At 47.5% G+C, this 25,824-nt stretch overlaps 2 protein-coding genes across 2 annotated transcripts in view; both read left to right on the top strand.

The window, feature by feature from the left end:
• XPO6 (exportin 6) overlaps window positions 1-10,091 on the top strand; it is a 61,338-nt gene extending 51,247 nt beyond the window's left edge. The window contains exons 18-24 of the mRNA XM_081337834.1: window positions 973-1,128; window positions 2,195-2,309; window positions 3,752-3,923; window positions 4,939-5,100; window positions 6,613-6,711; window positions 6,985-7,215; window positions 9,331-10,091. Coding sequence (XP_081193960.1) covers window positions 973-1,128; window positions 2,195-2,309; window positions 3,752-3,923; window positions 4,939-5,100; window positions 6,613-6,711; window positions 6,985-7,215; window positions 9,331-9,432 — 1,037 coding nt within the window. The 3' untranslated portion in view covers window positions 9,433-10,091. The remainder of the gene's footprint in view (window positions 1-972; window positions 1,129-2,194; window positions 2,310-3,751; window positions 3,924-4,938; window positions 5,101-6,612; window positions 6,712-6,984; window positions 7,216-9,330) is intronic.
• Window positions 10,092-10,153: 62 nt separating this feature from the next.
• NME4 (NME/NM23 nucleoside diphosphate kinase 4) lies at window positions 10,154-25,160 on the top strand. The gene is made up of 5 exons (XM_081337833.1): window positions 10,154-10,248; window positions 20,603-20,733; window positions 22,611-22,712; window positions 23,879-23,991; window positions 24,779-25,160. The coding sequence occupies exons 1-5, from the start codon at window positions 10,242-10,244 to the stop codon at window positions 24,897-24,899; spliced, it is 474 nt and encodes a 157-aa protein (XP_081193959.1). The 5' UTR covers window positions 10,154-10,241; the 3' UTR covers window positions 24,900-25,160.
• Window positions 25,161-25,824: the final 664 nt, after the last annotated feature.

Below are 25,824 nucleotides of genomic sequence, written 5' to 3'. Positions count from 1 at the left end.
GATATTTAGAAATGGACAACGCAAGAAAAATTAACGTACGTGCCTGCCTTTATGGGACCATTTGATCACATGTTCAGGCAATAGGATCAGTAGTTGACAGGAAGATTTGTTCTGGTACACCAAGAAAACATCGGCCGCCTCAGTCACCCATGACATTTCCTGAATTTCCGGAATCTGGGGCATGCCGCTTCCATAAATTAAAGTTGAAGGCGGGTGTTACCATTAAGTTCAAAAAGAAACAAAAATCTCAGCAGCAAAAAAAGAGCTACTACTTTTCAGAAGAACCTGCTTACTCTACAGGTAGTCCTCGACTTACAGCCACAGTTGAGCCCCAAATTTATGTTGCTAAGAGAAGACAGTTATTAAATGAGCTTCGCCCCCTTTTTACGAACTTTGTTGCAAAATTGGTTCAGCGAATGGCTGCAGCGGTTAAATTAGCCGCACGGTTGTTGAGTGAATCTGGCTTCCCCATCGAATTTGCTTGTCAGGAGGTCACAAAAGGGGATGGCACGGCCCCGGGGACACTGCGACCGTCGTAAAGACGAACCAGTGGCCCAGCCTCTGAATTTAATCGCCTGACCCTAGAGGTGGTGCAGATGGGAAAAATGGTTGTAATTCCCTTTTTCCACTGCCGTCGTAACTTTGAACAGTCACAAAATAAATGGTTGTGAATCAAGGACTACTTGTATTTCCCCCCCCCGCCCCCCCCAGAGAGGTCCATTGGAACTTCAAACGGTTGTTAAGCAACTGGTCGTAAGTCAAGGATGGCCGATCCCGGGACTTGTGTGGTGCTGCAAGAGAGGCCCATTCCTGGATGGAGTTCCTGGATGTCTTTATGCCTTTCCCAGGGAACTCGGCTCTTATGGACGGTCCAGCTGGCAAAGGCCAATCCACTGCCTCCTTCCCTTCCGAATGTAGTTGCTGACGCTGCTGTGGGCTGATGGTTTTCATGTTTTCCTCTCGATCTTGCAGCAAAAGTCCTCATCCACCAGACTCTCAGCGTCCTGGAAGACATTGTGGAGAGCGTCTCTGGGGAAACCACCAAGTCTCGCCAGATCTGCTACCAGTCACTGCAAGAGTCCGTCCAGGTCTCTCTTGCCCTCTTCCCAGCTTTCATCCATCAGTCAGGTATCCACGCACAACGGCTTCCCCCAGCCCAGGGGTAGGCAACCTCTCTTGCCCTCTTCCCAGCTTTCATCCATCAGTCAGGTATCCATGCACATCGGCTTCCCCCAGCCCAGGGATAGGCAACCTTGGCTCTTTTATGACTCGTGGACTTCAATTCCCAGAATTCCTGAGACAGCTATGCTGGCTCAGGAATTCTGGGAGTTGAAGTCCACGAGTCATAAATGAGCCAAGGTTGCCTACCCCTGCCCCAGCCCATCCAACTTAATACGTCTGTCTCAGTTTAAAGCAGGACCACCTTGGTCTTCTTCCTGGATCATGGAGAATACCTTGGTCCAAAGAAGAAGGGACAAGAGCAGGGCAAAAATTAAACTGGACGTTGTTTCCATTTAAGCACAACGTTAATCTGATCGTTCTTCACTCCTGTATTTAACAGGTCGGGCGCCGCTTCGGTCACAGACCTGCTTTTTGAAGGCCTTGAAGGATATCCGCCTTCCGCCCTCCACGCCCATCATCCCAACATTTTTTTTTTAAAAAATGAAATCAAAATAAATCAAATGTAAAAAAATCATAATTAAAACGTAATTAATGAAAATGGAACGCAACTCAAAACTCAGTTGTCGTCCGGTGGAAATTCACTGCTGGATAGCTCAACTGGGGTCCATGCACTTTGGATTTCAATTCCTGGCTGGGTAATTCTGGGAGTTGAAGTCCATACGTCTTAAAGAGTTGCCAAGGTTGGACATACACACACACACACACACACACACACACCCCAACCAGAATTTAAGAGAACCCATTCCAAGCTGTTGCCTTGTCACAAAGAGGCTAACTTTGGCGTTAGGCTGTTGTTGTTGTTATCTTTTTAAATACTACTCGTGCTTTTGAGAGCCCTGTCATCAACCACTCCGCTTCAGACCCTTACTGGGAGAAATGAGTTAATGTCTAGTGTCCGTGGCCTTGTCTACCTTGATGTGGGATACACCCTGAATAAACTCTCTGGGGAAAAAGAGCAGCTTTCATTCTCTGATCCTTGGCTCGTCTTGCCTCCCCTTCTTCTGTGTTTCAGATGTAACCGACAAAATGCTCAGCTTCTTCCTGACCCTGTTCCAAAGTCTGAGGGTGCAGATGGGGGTGCCTTTTACCGAGCAGGTGATACAAACATTCCTCAACATGTTTACCAGGTAATGCCTCCGTGGAAACCCAAAAAGCATCCATGGGTCATCATGTCCACCTTTCGTAGTTATGTGGAAGATTTTGCAACTAGAAAGGCAGGTGTCAGCTCACCTGTCAAGGACCTAGTGCAAGGGTAGGCAACCTTGGCCTCTTTTATGACTCGTGGACTTCAACTCCCAGAATTCCTGAGCCAGCATGGCTCAGCTTGGAAACTTCTCCTTTTCCCCTCAGCGTAGTTGGCTCAGGAATTCTGGGAGTTGAAGTCCACAAGTCATAAAAGAGCCAAGGTTGCCTAACCCTGGTATAGACCAACTCTACATTTGGTGGAACTACTGGCTTTTACCTTTAGAGCAGGGGTCTTCAAACTTGGCCCTTTTTTGACTCGTGGACTTCAACTCCCAGAATTCCTCAGCCAGCCATGCTGAGGAGAAATAGAGAGGTTTCCATGCTGAGCCATGCTGGCTCAGGAATTCTGGGAGTTGAAGTCCACGAGTCATAAGTGATTGTTCACTAGGACTCCAAGATCCCTCTCACAGTTGCTACTATTGAGCCAGGTACCACCTATACCAGGGGTAGGCAACCTTGGCTCTTTATGACCACGAGTTGGCTCTTTTATGACTCGTGGACTTCAACTCCCAGAATTCCTGAGCCAGCCATACTGAGGGGAAAGGGAGAGGTTTCCAAGCTGAGCCATGCTGACTCAGGAATTCTGGGAGTTGAAGTCCACGAGTCATAAAAGAGCCAAGGTTGCCTACCCCTGCCCTAGTAACTGAACTGGTGGGAAATTGGGATGGGGAGGGATTTAACAGCAACCCCTCCAGATTGAGGGAGTCATTTGTAAATCAGGTCATCCCATTAATAAGTATTGCCCTGGGCACAGAACTAAAATATCACTGAGAGCCACTTTGGATTAGTGGCAAAAGTGCTGGCCTCGGAACCAGGTAACTGTGAGTTCGAGTCCCGCCTTAGGCATGAAAGCCTAAGCTGAGTGACTTTGGGCCAATTACCAGGAAACGGAGAGTTCTAGTCTCACTTGAATTCTCATAGTTCTGGCTCACTAGCTAGGGGACTTTCAGCCAATCCCCAGGAGACCGGGAGTTCTAGTCCCACCTTGGGCATGAAAATCATTTGAGTGACTTTGGGCCAGGCCCTCTCTCTCAGCCCAGCCCACCTGGTTCCTTGTTGTAGGGAAAATATGAGGAGAAAGAAGTGTTAGGTATGTTTACCCCCTTGAGTGGCTTATGAAAATGATAAAGGTGGGATTAAAAAAAAAGATCCGACAAATAATTGGCTGGCTTTTGCCATCACTGTACTTGGGTTTCCTTGGACCCAGAAATTAATACAGAGCTCTGAAGGGAGGCTCCTGACTCTTCGCCAGCTGTTCAGGTGGAGGGGACCCCCAGCTCTGAGCATCTCTCTAAAGTCACCAGCTTTGTGTGTTTTACCACAGGGAGCAGCTGGCCGAGAGCATCCTCCACGACGGGAGCACCGGCTGCCGGGTGGTGGAGAAGTTCCTGAAAATCCTTCAGGTGGTAGTGCAGGAGCCCGGCCAAGTCTTCAAGCCCTTCCTGCCAAATATCATTGCACTTTGCATGGAGCAAGTCTACCCAATCGTTGCCGAGGTAGGACGAGCAACCTCCGAGGGGAAAAGCAGGAGGTGTCGTTGGTTTTTTACACCGTGGGGGCAGGAGACGCTGTTGAGGGCTGGCTCACCATCCGTCCACCTTTCCCAGACTCGTTGGCCAAACGGCGCGACAAAGTGAGACGCTCCATTTGTGCAAGGAGCCAAGATATGACCCAAGGAGTTCCTTCGGAGTAGTTTCTTTATTGTCGCGCGCCTATAGGACAGGAATCTTGCCAGACTAAAGCACAAATCTGATGGCTATTGGACACATATACCCTGTGGAAGGTTAGGGAGGGCCAGCCCTGCTTCTCTTCCCGCACACCAAGGATTCTATTCTGAGCTGCCTCTTTTTGCTCCTTGGGAAAGACACACACACATACACTTCTTCCCGTGAACCTGTGTCACATTCCACTCCATCTTGTCTGGGAGGAAGCAGGTAAACGGAGGACGGCGACCTTGATGGAGGTGTGCAGAAGCCGTTGCTAAGCAAAAGGAGCTGAAAAACAGTTGAAACCTCCCTAATTCACTGTCACATCAGGGATTGCGTAGGTCCAAGACGAGCAGACCTGCAAGATTCTCTTCTGTTAGCCCATCTCCATAAAAGTGGGTTTAGCTTTCCCATGAAATTGCCTCCCTAGTCCGGTCTAGGCAGTAAGGCCGGCAGGTAGCAACCGAGTTAAATTGACAGGAATGCTGGCTGGAGTTGAACCCAGCCATGTTAGAGCTGCCAAGGTTGAGACGGAGAAATAGCAGAAATCAGCGGACAAATGTGCTGATCCGTGGTTTTGTTTTACTCATTGCGTTTATTGAAGAAGCAGCTTATCCCCACCCCGCCCCGCCCTGATCCCTTTAGAGAGGCAAGACTTTTAAATAACTCCTGGTCACTGTTGGCATCTGCCCTGGACTGAGCATCCCTCTCTGACAAACTCTCTTTGGCTTTCATCTGCCTTTGACCAGAATAGCCCAGTCAGAAGAACCCGTTGCAACCCCGTGTGCTTTTTGTTGTCTCCCAGCGGTCTTCTCCTGATGTGAAAGCCGAACTCTATGAGTTGCTTTTTCGGATTTTGCACCACAACTGGCGATACTTCTTCAAGTCCAACATCCTGGCCAGCGTCCAGAGAGGAGTAGCCGAGGAGCAGATGGAGAACGAAGCCCAGTTCAGCACCATTATGCAGGTATCATAAAATGGTGATGGAGGAGGTGATCCGTTCAGTCATGTCCGACTCTTGGTGATTCTGTGGGTCAGGTGTCTCCACCTCTTCTGATCTTGCAGTAATACTTTTGAGTTTTTCTGGCTGGGGTCAGCTTTTCTGGCTGGGGTCAGCTTTGATGCTGTCCAGCCACCATGTTATTTGACAGTCCAGTTTATCATAACAGCTGGCAACAAAGGCTGAAATCACAGCTAGAGAGATGCAACAGGCCTTGCTCTGCTGCTTAAGTGGGATTTTAGCCCATCTTAAACGGGTTTCATAATATAATAATGAACAGTTACAAGAGCATGGCACCTCCCAGTAGCTGTGGTATCTGTTGTACTTACAAGCAAAAACCCAGAATTCTCCTCGTTCCGGCTTGTCTGGAAAAACTCAATAAACCAAGAGGTCTCATTGCTTAATGATGGAGGTAGTCCTCAACATACAGACACGGTGAAGGCTGTCCATTACGGTTATACGTCATGATGGTTGTAAATCGGGTTGACCACAGTGACATAACCCAATTTGACCGTGTTCGTTGCAGTTGGTTGTTAAGCGAATTTGCCATCATAAAACAAACACCACAGTTGTTAAGCAAACCAGTTGTTCGCTTGTGGCACTGTGTTGGCTGTTAGGCAAAACCATCATAAAACATTGGTCACGTATACTCTGAACTAGGTCCCTCAGCTTGTGACATCACAAAGGGTGTGTGTGTGTGTGTGTGTGTGTGTGTGTGTGTGTGTGTGTGTGTGTGTACTGTACAGCAGAGATCCCCAACCTTTTGGGTACCAGGGACCGGTTCCGTGGAGAGAGGTTTTTCTGCGGACCCCACTGGCATTGACAAATTCATCAGTCAATTGCAAAAAGGCAGCTTTACTCAGAGCAGCTTAAATCCTGCAACCATATCTCTAACACCCATCAAACATCAACATCTGCCTATCCCAGGCTCTTGGGATGCACTTTCTAGGTCAGAGGTCCCAAACCTTTTGGGCACCAGGGACCCCTGGTTCCGTGGAGAGAGGTTTTTCCGCAGACCGGAGAGTACGTGGTTTTGTGTGCAGCCTGCATCCCACGGATGGGGCTTGGCTTGTTTATGCAGACCGGTTGCTGGCATGCCACGGACCGGTAGTGATCCACAGACTGGGGGTTGGGGACCCCTGCTATATAGCACGTGCATACCGGTATGTGCGTTATGTACGTGTATGGGCAGATATATACTTCCTTTTGAGAGCAGGCCACAGAACTTCATATTTGACGTGGGCCAGTGTGCTCACAGTACAAAAAAGACAACAAAGGTTACCTTGTCTTAAAATGTAAGGACTGCAGTTCCCAGAATTCCCTGGCCAGCAGTTTAATGCACACCGTTCCCAAGAAGGCTGTCGCGATTCCTTTAGTGGACATCCGCGTTCTGTGTTGCCAGAAAGGCCATCTCTCCGCCCCCTCAGTGACCCCCACTGGGCTTCAACCACCCCCTTTTGTGACCTCTCTGTTCCTCAGGCTTTCGGCCAGTCCTTCCTGCAGTCGGACATACACCTGTTCAAGCAGAACCTCTGTTACCTGGAGACTCTCAACACCAAGCAGAAACTGTACCACAAGGTGAGCCGGGATCTATTCCGGAAGCAGAGGGGGGTTCGATAACCGGCAGACATTGGGAAATATTCTTCCCACGACTGCCTGCCTGCCTGCCTGCCTATCAAGGACCGTTGGCTCGGCAAGAGCCTGGCACGTGCCATTTCTGGGGAAAAACTTTTTCCCCCCATAAAAAGTGCACATATACCTGTAATGAAATGGTAGATTTTCGGGATGAGGGCCCCCATTTTCAACTTGGTTATTTTTTTTGCTTGTTTGTTTCTTTCCCGTTTGCTGCAGAAGATCTTCCAGGCGTCAATGCTCTTTCAGTTTGTGAACGTGCTGCTCCAGGTGCTGGTCCACAAATCACACGACCTCTTGCAGGAGGAAATCGGCATCGCCATCTACAACATGGCCTCCGTGGACTTTGACAGCTTCTACTCGGCTTTCCTCCCGGGGTTTCTAGCCGGCTGCGACAGGGTGGACACCAACCAGAAAAACGTCCTGGGGAGGAACTTCAAAATGGACAGGGTGAATTTGAGCTGAAGCTCGGCGGGGGTTGCCCTGGTGGTCTCTTTTATCCCTGGTGGCCAATACAGGCGGTCCTCGACTTACAGCCGTTCGTTGAGTGACGGTTCAGAACTACTGTGGCACTAGTGAATTGACCTGACCGTTTTGCACACTTAGAAGAGGACTGTTGTGGCATCCCCATGATCACGTGATCAGAACTCAGAGGCTTGGCAACTGGCATGCACCTATGACAGTTGCCGCGTCCCGGGGTCTCAGGATCACCCTTTTGCAACCTTTTGACAAGCAAAGCCAATGGGGGAAGCCAGATTCGCTTAGCGACCGAGTTGCTGACTTATCAGTTGCAGCGATTCACTCAACGGCTGCGGCAAGAAAGGTTGCAAAATGAGGCAAACTCCCCTTAACAAACTGTCTCGCCTAGCCACAGAAATTTTGGGCTCCACTGTGGTTGTAAGCCGAGGGCGGCCTGTAGAATTTCCTCGGAAGGGCCCGTCGCGTTTTAATCCCGCCCATGGCGTCCCCCAGCTTTCCTCTTCCCCAGCCATCCTGAAGCGTTCCTGGAGTTTCTTTCCACCCAGTCCTCTTCCTGGGTGGCCTTGTGGGAAGGCAGACCCTGGCTTATTTTCCGAGAATCATAAAAATAGAAAATGTTCCCCAAAACCGTGGACTTTGAATTGTTTGCTTGTGTGTTTCTACACTGGCTCGGTGGCTTTTCATCAAATAATGCAGCTGGAAAGGAAAATTGATTGAGAAAGCCCATCTGGCTTTCAGGGGAGGCTGGGAAATCCAAAATGTCCTCAGTAATGGCCAGCCGCCCTTCCTGAACTTTTACAGGTCGTCCTGACAACGTACACTTTACAACCATTTGTACAGTGACCGCTTGAAGTTACGAGACTGCTGAAAGAAGCGGCTTAGGACCATTTTTCACACTTAACAGCCGTTGCGGCATCTCCGTGTCACGTGATCAGAATTCAGGCCCTTGGCAACTGGCTCGTATTCACGACGGCCGCCGTGTCCCCGGGGTCACGTTTATCCCCCTTTTGCGACCTTCTGACAAGCAAAAGTCAAGGGGGGAGCCAGCTTCCCCTCGCAACCGTGTTGCTAACTTGACAACCGCACTGATTCATTTTAAGCACTTGCGGTAAGGGAGGTCGTAAAATGGGGCGAAACCCACTTAGCCACCGTCCCATTTAACGGAAGAAACGTTGGGTTCAGACGCGGTCGTAAGTGAGGGGCTACCTGTATTTGGTAAACGTAGCCTTCCCAAGACCCTATGGAAAACTGAGCATTTCCCATTGCAGTCTGCGGTCTCTCACGCTAAAGCTTTCACGGGCGTCAAACACTCGTCCCTCAACCAAGTTTACCAAGCCCCCGGGCTGGGTCCCCACGATCATTGCTCAGTCAGAACCAAGGAAGTCCACGCGGCGAGGCAGTGTGAAGTCCGTCACGTGGGGGATCTTTTTTTTTTTATAGAATCTGCTGCTTTCTGGGTCCCAGAGTTTCACGGGGGTATTGGGGGGGCGGGGGCGGGGGTCTGGACTCCCAAAACTTAAGTACAAGAAAATCTTTGGGGGATAAAAGCTTAATAAAAACCGAGCCATAAAAATGAAATCAATAAAAGGCGAATATTTGCAGCTCGGGGTTGAAGTGAGGGGGGGTCCTCGGTGCTCTCTGAGCTTGGTTGTTTTCTTGCGGACGTTTCGTGACCCAGCTAGGTAACATCAGCAGTGCTAGAAGGGAGTTGGGGTTATGGAGAGGAGGAGGAGGAGGAGGAGGAGGAGGAGGAGGAGGAGGAGGAGGAGGAGGACAATGATTATGGGGTCCTTGGTGCTCTCTGAGCTTGGTTGTTTTCTTGCAGAGATGTTTCGTGACCCACCTAGTGCTAATGTCACTCCCTTCTGGCACTGATGATGTTAGCTAGTTGGGTAATGAAATGTCTGCAACAAGACAACCGAGCTCAGAGAGCATCAGGGAGCCCTCTTGGCTTGGCTTGGCTTGGCTTGGCTCCTATTGCAAGCAGCCTTTCTGAGCCTCCAGCTGATGATCAGAACTTAGCTAGCAAAGACTCTGCTTTGCGTCTAACCCGCTTCCCTCCGCCGTTTTCTTCCTCCTTCCTAGGATCTGCCATCCTTCACCCAGAATGTGCACAGGCTGGTCAACGATCTGCGTTACTACAGACTCTGCAACGACAGTTTGCCCCCGGGGACCGTGAAGTTGTAGCTGCAACGGCGACAACGACGGACTCGGCCTTCCAAATCTCCGCTAAGGAGGGGATCTGGGGCGTTGCCGCTGCCTCTGTTCCTCCGATCTCCACAGGCCCTTCGGGGTGCAGAGCGCCCCCCCACATACACACACACACATACGTGCGCAGGCCAGGCACGGAAGGCTCCTCCCTTCGTTTCCTCCCCTCTCGACCTCACAGCTGAGTCGGCCGCTCTTTCTCCCGCAGTGACTTGGAAGCCGACGGTGTTTTGTGTCTTAATACTGGTGGCGTTCATTCAAGTCTGCAACTTCCGGAGACTCGGCTTGGGCAGCAATCATGAGGCCGAAACGCCAAAGTCTACTTGAGGGGCGGCAGGGGGAGGGTGGGGGTCTTCCCACCTTTCATGTCATTCCACCTGCTGCCTCGATGGGCCTTCCCCAGCGCCCCCCACCCCCCGATGCTGTTTTTTTACAAATGCCTTGAACCCTCCCTACCCTTGGTGGAGATTCGAAGGGGAAGCGAGCAAGCGAGAGAGAGAGACCAACAGACTAACTTCTGTTTTCTTTTAATTCTTATTTTTTAAACCGTGATTTTGTGTTTTGTTTTGTTTTTTTCCTCATCATTCCATTGTGATACTAAAATGTGCTTAATGGAAATAAAAAAAAAAAAAGCTTAACTTGGTTGTTTTAAACAGACGGGAAAAGCAGCCTTAACTCTCTGAGGAGGATCTGAGGTCCGAGGACGTGCAGGTGCCGTGACTGGAGGGTCCCCTAATATTTCTTCGGGGTGTGAAATGTGTCAAGCTCTGCGGGAGCCCCCGAATTAGATGATCGGTAAATTAGTTTGGGCTCTGGCCCTGTACAGCTAGTCCTCGACTTACGACAGCTGATTTAGCGACTGCTCAAAGTTACAACGGCGTTGGAAAAAAGTGACTTATAATCGTTTTTCACGCTTACGGCTAGAGTCATGTGATCAGACGCTTGGCCACTGAGTCACATTTATGACGGTTGAAATGTCCCGGGGGGGGCCACGCGATTCCCTTTTGCGACCTTCTGACAAGCAAAGTCAGTGGGGGGAAGCCAGATCCACTTAACAACGGGGTTACTAACTTACCAGCTGCGCCGATCCCCTTAACAAGAAAGGTCATAAAACGGTGCAAAACTCACTTTACAAATGTCTCGTATAGCAACGGAAATGTTGGGCTCGATTGTGGTCGTAAGTCAAGGACTACCTGTATACTACACTGTTTTATACTGATTTTTTTTTTAAAAAACATGCTTTTGTTCATAATAGCCTAATAAGGTAGACTACCCCTGTGTTTCTCCTGGCTGATAAATGGACGCTGAATGAGCTACTTAAGGCCAGGTAGTGAAGAGGCAGGTAAACTGAGGCACGGACATTTCAGCTTCGATCCCTGAACCCCTCTGACATTATTAATTCTGCCAATGAACCAGTCTGGGCTTTCATGCTGCTGGCAATTCTTGGGTTTATTTTTAATTCTGGAGCTCTGGATTTTCTCACTGGTGATTTTTGTTCCAGATAGAACGATCTGGGCAGACCAGACGCTGTAATCCTTTGGGGCCCCCTCCCTTTTTTTTTTTCTTCCTCCATGCCTTATTCATCGACTTTGTAGGTAGAATCTCAGCCCAAGGTTACAGTGGATTTCAGTCCCAAACCTGATCTCAGAGTCCCTGGCCTGGCCACGGGATCCGTAGCTTGCGAAAAACCTTGTGGGCAAGTTGCACGTTTACCCGCCGTGCGTATTTTATTTCGTCAGGATCGATCGACCAAGGGCACGGATTTATTTGGACAGCGTCTGGAGCCAAATGAAAGCAGCCATGTCTTTGGACATTGGTGGCTTGACTTTCCTAAAACATCCAATATTTAGAAAAAAACCAAGTGTTGTCTTCCTAGCCTCCTCATAGGGTTATGGATTGAAAACGTGGGGCAGGGAAAACAGTAGGGCAGTGAGTGAGTTGACATACGACTGTAATAAAGCCTGCCCATTGCGGTTGTGAAGCGGAGTCGGTCATGTGAGCGATCCAGTTTTGTGATGTTGTTTGTGGCCGTCGTTAAGCATACACAGTGGGCGTTAAAACATCGCCGTTGTTAAGCAAACCAGTGGTTTCCTCTGGGCGACGTTTTGCCAGAAATGGGAAGTAGCCAGTTTTCTGAAAAATGTCTTAAAAAGCGGTCTTATCAACCCCACCCCCCAACACCCTGCAAATGGTGCCAAACCCCCACAGTTTTGTTAAGAGCGTTTGACTTTGGGAATTCCGAATCCGGATCAAAAGTATCCTTTTCCGGATGAGTCGCTAAGGGACTGGTCGTAACTTGAGGACTACTTGTATTTCAGCGTAGGATTGGGGACTGGTTTTCATTGAAAGTTGGAGTAATGTTTTTGGAAAACGAGCGGAAAAGCTGGGACAGTGGAACTGGGGGGTTTTAAAGGCCAGAAATTGAGAGTGGCTCTTGTAGCTACAGCCCACCTGTGCTGGGTAAGAGCAAATATTTGTTCAGTTTACTTGTAAAAGCTTCCAGCACTTAACGGTTTCAATGATTCAATATAAGGTGGTTGTGTGCCCCATCCCTCTCTGTATGGAAAAAGGAGAGAAGAGGGGAGAGGGAGGTAGGAAAGGAAAGAAGGAAGAAAAAGAGAAGTTTGGGAAAGTGGCAATTTTGGAGAAAACAGAGAAAATCAACCTAGAATTACGTATGATGATTGAAGAGCGCATTAGGAATTAACGCCTGGAGGGAGCGGGAAAAAAACTCTGCCCTTGATGATAATGCTAATATTTTCTCTGGGTCGTTGCTCCGAATGAACTCTGAAACTGGGGATGGCAGCCAAATTGGGAGCTGGGGGTCAGTGGGCAGGTTTGGAGAAAGTGAAATGCTTTGGGGGGGGGAAACTTGTGGTTCAAGGCCTGATTGGCATCTAACTTTTGGCTGGTGGACTGTTCCTCTTGTGGAAATGTCGGTTGACCTGTCCCTCTACGCATGATTTTATTTATTTAATTATTTGATATCTATAAACACCCATCTCAACAAGGGATTCTGATTGGATTGGGCTGTCGTCTTGGTTTGGCCAGTTGCTCACTTCTCCCGAGTTCTAATCCTGCCTTAGGCTTGAAAGTTGGTTGGGTAACTTTGGGACAATCACCCGGAGAGTTGAGAGTTTCTAGTTCTGCCTTGGCCCTGAAAGCCAGCTGGGTGACTTTGACCCTAACCCTACCTCACAAGGCGGTTGTTGCGGGGAGAATAGGAGGAAGTGGTATTAAATATGTTTGCTGCCTTATGTCTAAAAATGACCTAATAAACTGCAGTGATTCACTTGTGGCAAAAAGGCTCATAAACTTGTATATGATTCAGTTAACAGCTGCCTCACTTAGCAACAGAAATTCTGGACCCAATTGTGATGCTATAAGTTGATGACCACCTGTACAGAAACCCGGCTCGCTAATTGGATGGCACAAGGTGTGTCAGGGCTGGGTTAAACCTATAAAAGTCCTAAGGGCCCATGGAGAAAGTTTCAGCTGCTCCAATCTATATTACCTAGAGCAGGGCTTTTCAACCAGTGGTACGGGTAACCACCTGTGGTACATTGGCACCTGGCAGGTGGTACGTGACCATCCTAGAAAAGTAGCGGGGGAGGGGAATGAGCTGAACCAGTGGCAGCACCGCACAAGCCTGAGCGAGAGACGGCTGGAGCTGCAGGGCTGTCAGGGTTCAGCGGAAGCGCCAGGATCAGCACCAGGCTCCAGCTGGAGCTCGGCACTGATCCTGGTGCTTCTGAGCCCAGAAGAAGCGCTGATCAGCTGGAATGTTGCAGCATCTCCAGGGTCTTGTGATTTACATTCAGATGCTTGGCAACTGATTCATATTTATGACGGTCACAGTGTCCCAGGGTCATGTGAAGCAATCACCCAGCAGACGGGGGGAATAAAAACCAAACACCCCCCATCCTACCCCCGCTGCCAATCCTCAACAGAAATGCTCACAACAATGAAAACCTCGGACAGGAGGAAGAGCGCCGCCGGGCGGGCAGGCAGGTGTCTTGCTCGGCTGTAGCTTGGTGGGCACTTTTTTCAATGCCATTGTAACTTCAAACTGTCACTAAGTTAACTGTTGTAAGTCGAGGACTACCTGTACTTCATCACTTTTTTCCTTTTTTTTTGTCATCAAGTTTTTGACACCTTGCTAGGCGACTGGTGGTACTCGGATGTTGCCATATCCTAAAAGTGGTACAATGGGTGAAAAGATTGAAAAGCCCTGACCTAGATCTCTTTGATTATATCAGAGGTCTCCAAACTTGGCAACGTTGAAGACCTGTGGACTTCAACTCCCAGAATTCCCCAGCGGTGGAAAAGCTGTTGCCAAGTTTGGAAAGCCCTGGATTATAGGATAGCACTTGTACTTCGAATACAGTGCAAATTCATCTGATTTGGAGATTCGGAAATTACGAGAGAGCCGAAAAGACTACGAAGACTTAAAGTCAGTGGTGGGATTCAAATAGGTGAACAACCGGTTCTCTGTGTGGATGCCGCTTCCGGAAGTCCATTCTGGGCCTTTGGGCCCTGGGGCAACCAAAAATTAGCTACCGGTTCTGCCGAAGTGATGCGAACCGGCTGAATCCCACCACTGACTTAAGGGCAGCGGATCTGTGGGTCCTCTGGATTTTCTTGTCCCACCCAGATTCCAATCTGAAATATGATTTGGACGGAGGGAAGGAGGATGGTATAAAATAAAGGAAGTATCAAAGCCGCTAATGAAAGAGCTAATAAAAGGAAGGAGCGTCTTAAGTCTTTTTTTTTTTCCAGGCTTGGTGGTGGAACATTTCAGCTCTCTGGACTAATCATTTTAATTTTGCACACGAGGGCAGAGCGGTTGCGGTTATTTCCCAACAACAACAAGCTCTATAGATGATTTTTACTCAGGGCTTTTGGGAAGATGTCTAGGTGGCTTTGTATAGCCGGGAAGAAGAAGAAAAAATCCTTGGAAGGAGATCTCCCTTTTGTTTGGTTTTTGTTGGTGCAGCCGATGGTGTCACTGCTACTTGTATGGATTGTTTCTCGCGGGTGGGGGGGTCTTGGGGGAAGCATCGGATGGCCATCTGCACTTCTGCTTGATCCATCGCCTCCAAAACTCTTCTGGCTGATGGAGGGGAAAAAAGCCTTTTGCCTTTATTGTTTTTATGGTGATTTTTTTTTTTTGGGGGGGGGGGAATACCAAACCGGGGACCGAACCTGTCCTAGACTCCTTTCGCAGGGAAAGAAGTTGTTCAGCCATGGTTTTTTTGTTTTTTTGCTTCGACCCCGCGGGAGCGCGCCCGGGCTCGGCTGCGCTCGGGAGGAGGAGGAGGAGGAGGAGGAGGGCAGGGCGGGCAGCTAGTCGGTCTCTCTAAGGAAAGCCCCCAACCTTTTCTGCCCGGCCCTCCCTCCCTCCCTCCAGCCCCGGGGTGGAGCCAAGGGGGCTGCTGCAGGAGCCGAAGCAGCGGCCCCCGAGGTTATAAACCCGGCCGGCTTCTCTTGCCCGGCTCGGCAAGCATGGGGGTGCTGCAGCGCTGTCTGGCCCGGGGACAGTGGCGCTTGGGGAGCCTCCAGCCGCTGGCCGCTGCGCCCTGCCTTCGCCTTCCCGGAGCGCGGCTGTATGGCTCGGGTGAGTGAGTCAAGGAGGGGCTCCGGGGCCGGGGGGGGGCGATGGGGTCTCGCGAGGGAAACGGGCAGCAAGGTCTTCCCTCCCTCCGTCCCTCCCTCCCCCCCCACCACCCCACTCTCTCTCTCTCTCTCTCCAAAGGCTGTGCGCCCTGGGCGCAAAGGAGGCGGAAGGCAGCGCTGCAGCCGGGCGCCGGTTGGCAACTCCGGGCGGGCGGGGGGGGGGGGGAAGGAGGGACGCAGCCTCATCGGAAGGAGGCTGCGTCCGGGCACATCTGGCAGAGGCTCCCTCCCGAAAGGCGGAGAGGGCCACTTTTGGATGGGCCGGCGGTCTTTGCGGGAGCTTTTGCTTCCCGAGCTTCCCATCCTCCAGAAGCCCAGGGTGTCCAAACTTGGCAACTTGTAAAGACTTGGGGACTTCAGCTCCCGGGGGGGGGGCATCTCATCGGAAGGAGGCTGCGTCCGGGCACATCTGGCAGAGGCTCCCTCCCGAAAGGCGGAGAGGGCCACTTTTGGATGGGCTGGCGGTCTTTGCGGGAGCTTTTGCTTCCCGAGCTTCCCATCCTCCAGAAGCCCGGGGTGTCCAAACTTGGCAACTTGTAAAAGTCTTGGGGACTTCAGCTCCCAAGAATTCCAGCCAGCACGGGGGATTCTGGGAGTTGAAACCCCCGCAAGTCTTAAAAAGTTGCCAAGTTTGAAGCACCTCTGTTCCAGAGCAAGGGCAAGGCGCAGGTGGGCTGGTCATGGCTGAGGGTTACTTTCTGGGGACTGGGGAAGAAGCTGGACCCAACCCCTCGCGCCTCTGCAAGTTGAAGGGCCCTTTTTCTAGAGATGGGCCAGGTTGAGCGAGGCCGATTGAAAGTTGGGCGTTCCGCAGGCCTACCTTACAGGGCTAGCGCTAGCATTGATGAACCTTCATGTCAGGTTCCAGGTTCTTCAATTGCAGCCCTACACACAGAACTGTGGTGTTTTACAATCTGAAAAGGCTAACAAATTCAGAGGGGCATCAGCCTACCAAGATGGTGCCCCGAGTCCAGATGGTGCTTCCAAGCAAGGAGACCCCAGTTGGGACAACTGAGTTTGGTGGTTGTGCTGTGAAGGCTTCCTTTGGGATCTTTTGCCAAGTGCGCTGCCTTAGCCAGCAAAGATGGGATCTCCTAGTGGTCTCCCATTCAAATCCTAGCCAGCCTGACCCCCATCAATTTCAAACCAGAGGAGGAAACAGAAAGACAGGCACAAATCACAGCGATATCGTTATTCCTCTCATTTAGTATTTCTCATCCTCACAAGTTTAAGAAGTATGGACTTCAACTCCCAGAATTCTCCACCAGCATACATGCATGTTGGCTGGGGAATTCTGGGAGCTGAAGTCCATCTCGCCAAGTTTGAAAAACACGACTCTAATTAAATGATCCTTTAATGATCTTCTTGAGTATTTGTTATCTTTGCAACACTGCAATTTATTTATTTTGATTAAAGGTGGATCCTGCCACATATGATTCCCAAGCAAAACCTGGGTGCCTAAAACCCCAAGTTTGTTCAATCGCAGCTTGTTGAGTAAATTGCCTGGGTTTACTGTACACACTGAGCTGCGAACCATGATTTATATGATGCATTAAGCTGCAAATTTCAATGTAGCTTTATATGAAGTTTAACTTGGTCCTTTGCTCTTCCCTGCCTTTCAAATAATATTCGGCGTCGTGTCTTCTTGGCTTTCCAGCCTTATACACCATCACCAGGAAGTTAATACCGCTGGGAAAAGGAGGGGCAAAAAAAAACAGTTTGGAGCATAAAGCTTTATGCTTTTCACTGCTTTTTTTCAAAGTCTTGGGAACCGACTAGGCGATCAGTTCTCAGTTTACTACTTTTTTTTCATTGATGACTTCAAAATTGTTAGAGGGCATCGGTCAACCACTTCAACTGTTTTTCCCTCTACAAAGCTGAGGATGGATAGAATTCACATTTTAATTTTAAAACATTCTAAGGAGTGGGAGCAGTTCTCTTAAAGAGAAAAACCCATTGGAATCCATCAAGTAAATTTCAGTGCTATGGACTCTGTTGGACTGTGTCAGTTTCATAGAATTAGACTGTGATCATCCATTGTCTTGAACAATATTATAGCCTTTCTTCTTAAACCAATATTTGGGAAATTTTAAATTGGAGACCAGGAAAATAATCCCCTGAAATATAAAAGGTTGCCACGTAATAAATTGGACAACAGCTGAGTTCACACTTTGGGTTAAGTCATCCTATGGATAGTTAGATTACAGCTCCATGAATTCTACACTCAATTAAGAGAAACCATGCTTTTGTGAGATTTGTGTGAACTAATTCTCTAGTGGCCCAATCATGGTCACTCCAATTAGCTCTCAAGTTGTCAGGCACAACTATCACGACCTATTATCAATCTCTTTTTGATAAGTCAACACTGAATATTGGAGAGAGATCTTCTTTATCTCTAAACCAATTGCTCTCCCATTGAATCATGATCCTTTCTACGAGGAAGCAGCTAACTGGTTGTTTGGGTCTTGCTCGTAACTGGGTCTAGAGAATTAAGGCTTGAAGAAAGTTGCAGTTGACTAAACATTATTTTTGGAGCCGTTGGCTTATATTGATACTCATAACTTTGGAGTGATAAATGGAGGACAAAAAAGTTGCTAAGTCAAGCTTTGGGCAACTCAAAAACTCTGCTAAATTGGACATGGTACTTCCTGATGAAACACAGATGAACTTCATGAACCAAAGCAATTTTTGCTTCACTATGAATGATTGAAGAAAGGACACTTGGCCAGTTGTGTACAAAACACTAAGTTACCAGCCACAGATTACAAATCTTAGCTCTTGGGCTCGCCCAGCCCACAAGACTGAAGCCATGCAAACCACATGTCTGGCTTAGTTCACACGTTCTGTTAAGACCCCCGTTTGGTTTTGACTTGGGTCAACGATAGTAGTATAGCATTCAAGGGCCCCTATCTCTGATTCTGAAAGAAAAAAAAACACACCCCTATATAAATTCTCCTTTGCTCTTTTGTATTAGGTAAGTCACCCAGAATACATTTTGAAGTCAGGCAGGCTTCTAAATCAAATCAAGTGAATAGCCGATGGTGGCCATCTTCCCAAATGGGTTTTTATCAATGAAGTCTTAACAGGTGACCCCACCTGCAAACTCAAGGACTGAATCCAACTTTTCTTACTGATGTTTTTCCCCTTTAGGGATTTTTATTCCAGACAGTTGTCCATGTGCTGATCTGGAACAGTAGCTATAGAAACAGGTGCAACTCCTTAGAGAATTGCACACACACACACACACACACCTACCTACACACACCTACACACACACACAGCTTGAATTGCAAAGCCTGGGTGGCCCTATTTCTTGCAGAGACATACAATTTCACCTTGCCAGCTGTCTTGGCAGGCAACTGCCAAAGAGCAAATTAATCCCCAGGAATCAGGCACTGTGTCTGGAGCGTGTCCACTTTACCTTTGCTGACCTCAAAAGGCTCCAGAGAGCCCTGAACTGGGATGGGCTAGATGTAATAATTGGCACTTTGATTCCCCAGGATTTCCAAAAGCAAGGGGGGGGGGTGTTCCTGCTCTCTGAAGTTCAGGGCTTGTGAGGCTGAATCAGTACTTTCTTTAGGAAGACAAGTGGGTGATCCCTAGAAATAGGAACACTCTGTGTGTGTGTGTGTGTGAGAGAGAGAGAGAGAGAGAGAGAGAGAGAGAGAGAGAGAGAGAGAGAGAGAGAGAGAGAGAGAGAGGAGAAAGTGACGCTTATGAAACCGAATCAAACTGCTTTAATCAGTGTTTCTCAACCTTGGCAATTTATGGATGCATGGACTTCAACTCCCAGAATTACCTGGAGGTCCACACCCATCTTAAAGCTGCTAAGGTTGAGAAATGTTGGTTTTTAAACTAGAGTTGGTGTTCAAGGTTACAAAACAGCTCAACTTCCAAACGTCTGTGGAGATTCTGTGTCCCTTGCTCTTTTCCACGCAGAAGACCAACCTTGCCTTGGCCAAGAACACTGAGGTCTAGCATCTTGTTTGCCGGTGGAAGCATTGACTTTCAATTTTTTATAGAAGCAAATGCCTGCTAAATTAATGAGGCCACCAAGAGCCGAAAAACAGCTGTGCTGAATCAACCAAAAAAAAAAAAATTAAAAAAAAAATCAATTTAGCCCTGTATTCCTGGAACCAAGCTGCCAGTAGCAGGAAATGATACAAACGAATGAATTATAAGCAGTCCTTGAGTTACAGTCCTTTGTTTAGCGACCATTGGAAAGTGAAACAGTGGCTTACTAACTGGTCTTTGCACTTACAATTGCCTCCCCACAGTTCCATGATCGCCGTTTGCAACCTTCCCAGCTTCCAGCAAGCGAAGGGAGGGAAGCTGGATTTGCTTAGCAACTGAGTGATTCACCATGGCAAAAGTTGTAAAATGAGGCGCAATTCATTTAACTTGCTTGGCCACAGAAATGCTGGTTGTAAATCAGGGACAAATGAGCTGGCAAACTGCAGGCAAAACATGAGCCTGGCTTGTGACTTTTGTGACTTAGCATGTGTTGAATCCCCTCACCAGCCTTTGTGGGCCATGGGTTATGGTTTAGAACGGTAGGTGAATCTAACCAGTTGTGGCCTATTCTTTGAACCATAGTATAATAATAATAATAATAATAATAATAATAATAATAATAATAATAATAATAATAATAATAATAATAATAATAATAATAATAATAATAATATAAAATAAAAATAATAATGTTAAACTGTTCTGGGATTTCAGAATTCAAACAGACAAGCACCTGCAACATAACACCCCGGACTTGAAAATTGATAAGAAAGACAAAAAAGTCTGGATAGTGGATGTGGCAGTGCCTGGAGACAGAATAGACGAGAAAGAATTGGAGAAGATAACAAAATACAAAGACCTACAAATAGAAATAGAAAGACTGTGGCAAAGGCAAGCAAGGGTGGCACCAATAGTCATAAGCGCCTTGGGTGCAATCCCAAAACAACTGGAGCACCACTTGAACACCATTGGCATTGACGAATTCGCCATTAGTCAATTGCAAAAGGTGGCCTTGCTAGGAACTGCTTCCATCCTGCGACGAGATCTGTAATACCATCCAACATCCACATCTGCCTATCCCAGGTCCTTGGTAAGGATTCGACAGGTAGACTAAAATGCCAAATCCAGTCTGAACATCTGGCTGACTGAATAATAATAATAATAATAATAATAATAATAATAATAATAATAATAATAATAATAATAATAATAATAATAATAATAATATAGCAGCAATAGCAATAATAGCAATAGCTGTAATGACCAGGAACCTTCCACGAACTTATCAAATCTTCTTTCCAAGTCAGGTGCTTTGTTGCCATCTTTCACAGTTCAAATTCCCTTCCTTTCGTCACCTCTAAATCACTCAGAAATCAGGGTGGTCTCCCCAAATTGATAGGGCCACCCCTCTGCGGAAGACCACCTGGTGCCGGTTTGTAACCGTTTCTTTGCCCTGCAGGCGTAGCTGAGCTGCAGGAGCGCACGCTGATTGCGGTGAAGCCAGACGGGGTCCAGAGGAGACTGGTGGGAGACGTCATCAAACGCTTTGAGAAACGGGGATTTAAACTGGTGGGCCTCAAGTTGCTCCAGGTAAGCACTGGGGGATACCTGAGTCCTGTAGATCTGATTCCCCTCACCTGTGCTGGGGGAGGAGATGAGAAATTAAGGGGTGCCATTTTCGTGACATGACCAACTTTTGTTTGTTTGTTTTGGGGAGGGCTCATTCCATTAAAGTTTATTATAAAGTAAAATACGAAGACAAATAAGAGCTAAGTCAGGGAAAAGACCGAGAGAAAAGTCCAAAAAGATTTTAAAAAACAAAAGCGACTTTCAACTTTTTTTCAGGGCAGTAGAATGCAAAAGAATTACAGCCTCAACCTGTATTACAGGAATAGAATAGAATAGAATAGAATAGAATAGAATAGAATAGAATAGAATAGAATAGAATAGAATAGAATAGAATAGAATAGAATAGAATAGAATAGATAATAATAGCATCTCTATAATAGCAAAATCATTCTAATCATCCAAACCTAACATTAGAATTTCATTTTTTAAAAATTCTGAGCACAAAATCCAGAAGTGGTTTCCAAACGGGGAAAAAAACAACCCCTAGATGAATTCTTCTCTTTAATTAAAACAGTCAATGTTTCAATCTCTGCCAACTCTATCAACTCTACCATCTGTTCCTCTGTTGTGGGAATTAGCATGTCTTTCCACATTTTTGCATATTCCCTGCTCTGCACTAGCTCAAAGGGCTGGCTATACAGGTAGTCCCCGACTTACGACCACAATTGAGCCGAACATTTCTGTTGCTAAGTGAGACATTTGTTAGGCGAGTTTGGCCCCGTTTTGGGGCCTTTCTTGCCAGAGTTGTTAAGTGAATCACTGTACTGTAGTTCAGTTAGCAACCCAGTTAAGTGAACTTGGCTTCCCAATTAACTTTGCTTGTCAGGAGGTCGCAGAAGCAGATCACGTGACCCGGGACACTGTGGCCGTCATAAATATGAGTCAGTTGCCAAGCGTCTGAATTTTGATCATGTGACCCTGGGGATTCTGGCACAGTCCTAAGTTCCAGTCATAAAGTGTGGAAAATGGTCATAAGTCACTTTTTCCAGTGCCATTGTAACTGAAACTAAACAAACAGTTGTAAGTCAAGGGCTACCTACATTATATATTGAACTTGAGCTCCTGATGGAAAAGTGATACTGTACATCAATCAAAGCAGTAATCCAGACATGGTTTGAATTTGCAGAACAAGCCACTTTCTCTGTGTGTCCAACTGTGGCTCAGTTAACCTTGGGAACTCCATTGTACAAACTGGATCGGCTTTCCGCAGAGTGTTCTGTACCAGCCTGCTACCGGCCCTGCAGAAAAGGCAGGGACAACCCCTTTACAAACGGCAAGAGGCTGGAATTAAGCCTGCCAAATTTATTAACATAAAACAGAGCAAAACAAGACACCAACCATGAAACAGGAGCTATGAAACAGGAACTATTCAAGCGGTTGCCTTCAGCAAACCAGCCCTGCCACGCATTCCCCTTTTATACAGTTCAGGGCGTGGCTTCTCTCTGCCTCCTTCCGAGGTGCCCCATTGCCTTCCTCACTGCCTCCTGCGTCGGGCGTCCTTGAACAGGGCCAGCTGTGGGTCATCTTCATCCACGCTGTCAGGCTCACACAGCTGGGTCTCTGTCGTGACCAGGTGGGAGGGGCCTGGCTGAGGGCTCTCATCATCAAGCTCTTCAACCCCCTCAGCAAGCTCTTCAATACCCCCCTCCTCCTCTGAGTCGTCCGACCCAACTGCCGAACCCACAGGCTGACCCTGAATCACAACACAGAGGCACCTCAGGTCTGAACCAAGAAAAAGGTCCTCATTTCTGGACCGAATGCAGCCCATCTGCTCCGGTAAAGGACACGTGAGTAGGGTTCCAGCCGCTGCTTCACGATGGATGTTCCTTCCCTTGCAGGCCAGCGAAGGGATCCTGGCTGAACATTACCACGAGCTGCGCCGGAAGCCATTTTACCATGAGCTGCTTCAGTACATGACCTCTGGGCCCGTCGTTGCCATGGTAAAATGATTTTCTGTACTGGTCCTGTTGTTTTCTATACTGGAGAAGGTTAGAATGTCCAGTTTCGTTTCGGGAGTAAAATAAGTCTCACTCTCTCTCCTTCCCTCCCCCACACACACAAATACACACCAAGAACAATAGATAGTTGAATGGATGGATGATAGAGACGGCTGGATAGAGGATAGATGATAAATAGATGAGCTAGACAGATATGATAGATATAAATAGATGAGATAGCTAGAGATGAGATACAGATATTGATTGATCGATAGATGAGATAGATCAATATTTATTTATTTATTTATTTATTTATTTATTTATTTATTTATTTATTTATTTATTTACATTTATATACTGCCCTTTCCCGAAGGACTCAGGGCGGTTTACAGGGTGATTAAAAAACCAAGATACAAAAGTTAAAAACAAATTTAAAAAAATTATATTTGTCCCTGCATAAATAAAACCCCAGTTAAAATAAGATTAATCCTCAGCCTGGGCCAGAGAGCTCGAAGAGCCAGGTCTTCAGGCCCCGGCGGAATGAACGGAGGTCGGGGGTAGTCCTCAGCTCCACTGCATTCTATCTATCCATCCATCCATCCATCCATCTACACACACACACACACACACATACATATATACATATATACACAGTATATCTATATCTATCTATATACTGTACATCAGTCTTCTCTTTCTCTCTCTTCTCTCTCCTCTCTCTCTTCTCTCTCTCTCTTTTCTTTCTCCTTTCTTTCTCTTTCCTCTCTTTCTCTCTCTCAAGTGGTGTCTGTTTCCAACTATTACATTCTCACAACCAGATGTTCTCATACACTGAGTAGATTTTGGCTCAGTGTACAAGGGAAACAGGCCCCTTGTCTTAGCACTACAGGATCTAGATCATCGTCTTATGCTACCATGTGGATTATTTTACCCACACATGTTATACGAATTCAGCCGTTGTCAACCTTGGTTTGCCTGTTGTGTGAATCCAGGCAGAGCAGCGTCTGCTGGAGTGGATGATTTGCAATAAAGTTAAGGAAGGAACTGGAACCCTAAACAAAACAGCCCTTTCTTCAGCTTAAATTCAACCCAGCAGGGCTGTTACTCTTTCTGGTTTTTTTGTCCAATTACATTGCTTTGTCTTTTTTTTTTCCTCCTACACCCTGTAGGTGTGGGAAGGTTACAACGTTGTCAAGACTTCCAGAGCCATGGTGGGAGAGACCAACCCAGCTGAAGCCAAGCCAGGAACTGTCCGAGGTGACTTTAGCATCCACGTTAGCAGGTACAAGAACAACTGGGTGGTGATCAAGAGCCCAAGGAATCTGACTTCTGTGTTCAAATAAGAGCCAGTTTGTTGGTATGGTTAAGGCGCCAAGCTAGAATCTGGGTGACTCTGAGTTCTAGTGCTGCCTTAGGCATGAAAGCCGGCTGGGTGACCTTGGGTCAATCACCAGGAGATGGTGAGTTCTAGTGCTGCCTTAGGCATGAAAGCCGGCTGGGTGACCTTGGGCCAATCACCAGGAGATGGTGAGTTCTAGTGCTGCCTTAGGCATGAAAGCCAGCTGGGTGACTTTGGGTCAATCACCAGCAGATGGTGAGTTCTAGTGCTGCCTTAGGCATGAAAGCCAGCTGGGTGACCTTGGGCCAATCACCAGGAGATGGTGAGTTCTAGTGCTGCCTTAGGCATGAAAGCCGGCTGGGCGACCTTGGGCCAATCACCAGGAGATGGTGAGTTCTAGTGCTGCCTTAGGCATGAAAGCCAGCTGGGTGACCTTGGGCCAATCACCAGGAGATGGTGAGTTCTAGTGCTGCCTTAGGCATGAAAGCTGGCTGGCTGACCTTGGGCCAGTCACTCCCTGTCAGCCCTAAGAAGGAGACAGTGGCAAACCACTTCTGAAAAACCTTGCCAAGAAAACGTCATGGGATTTGTCCAGGTAGGATTCTTGGTGCCCCATCTTAGTGTCTCATCCAAGTTCTGACCTGGTCCCATCCTTCTTAGCTTTTGGACTAAGCCATGGTGACTCCCTCACCAAACTGAATGTTTCATGGCCCTTTTTTCTTACAAACAGGAACGTCGTCCATGCCAGCGACTCGGTGGAGACGGCGCAGAGAGAAATAAGTCTTTGGTTTCGCAGCAACGAGCTGATCAACTGGGACTGTTGTGATCACAAGGTCATGTATGAATCATGATGTGGCCTCCCCCATTTCCAGACATGGGATCTACTACCTCGGCTCAGTGGTTGCCTTTCTGGAGGATCGGGTGTTTTCAGCCTGTGCATCACAGGTTTACATCTTGGTGGTCTTGAGAGGAGGCGAGCCATGTGCCAAGACATTGCTCAAGGCAGGAGACTGTGCCAGGCTTCTCCCAATGCCCATTTTGCCCACTATCCAGGACCGTGCTGTTATTTTGGCTGGAGTATTCATTAAAAAGAAGTCGATTTTATTTTGGGGGTATTTCTAACGTTGTGTTGAGAAGGTCTCATATTGTCTTCACCTGTAGCCTGCTGATGTTGCAACACTACAGGACACACCCCCACAAAATATTTCATTTCCTCTCCAACCATTGTGAGTGGATGGAAGGTCTGTCTTTACTTATCTAGAAAGTTAGTTCTTCCTTAATTCTTATTGACCTTCTCTCTAGGTCTTGGGGGAGGGGCATGTACTTCAGGGATATCTGTTGAGATAAAGGAAGAAAATTTTTCAATGGCTGTTTTTTATTTAAAGGAAGAAAAGTATTAATACTTTATCTGCAAAGTTTTCCTTCCTTCCTTCCTTCCTTCCTTCCTTCCTTCCTTCCTTCCTTCCTTCCTTCCTATCCCTCTCTTTTCTTTCTCTTTCTTTCTTTTTCCTTCCTTCCTTCCTTCCTTCCTTCCTTCCTTCCTTCCTTCCTTCCTTCCTTCCTTCCTTCCTTCCTTTCTTTCTTTCTTCCTTCCTTCCTTCCTTCCTTCTTTCTTTCTTTCTTTCTTTCTTTCTTTCTTTCTTTCTTTCTTTCTTTCTTTCTTTCTTTCTTTCTTTCTTTCTCCTCTCCCTCTCTTTCTGAGCAGAGCACAATTCTACTATTCTCTGAATTAGATTTAGTGAAGGTTTGTTTTGCTTTGAATCAGACTTTTTCTGC

The sequence above is a fragment of the Vipera berus genome, assembly GCF_964194415.1.
Source record: "Vipera berus genome assembly, chromosome: 13".
Taxonomy (NCBI): Eukaryota; Metazoa; Chordata; class Lepidosauria; order Squamata; family Viperidae; genus Vipera; species Vipera berus.
This window is presented reverse-complemented; position numbering and strand designations above follow the sequence as displayed.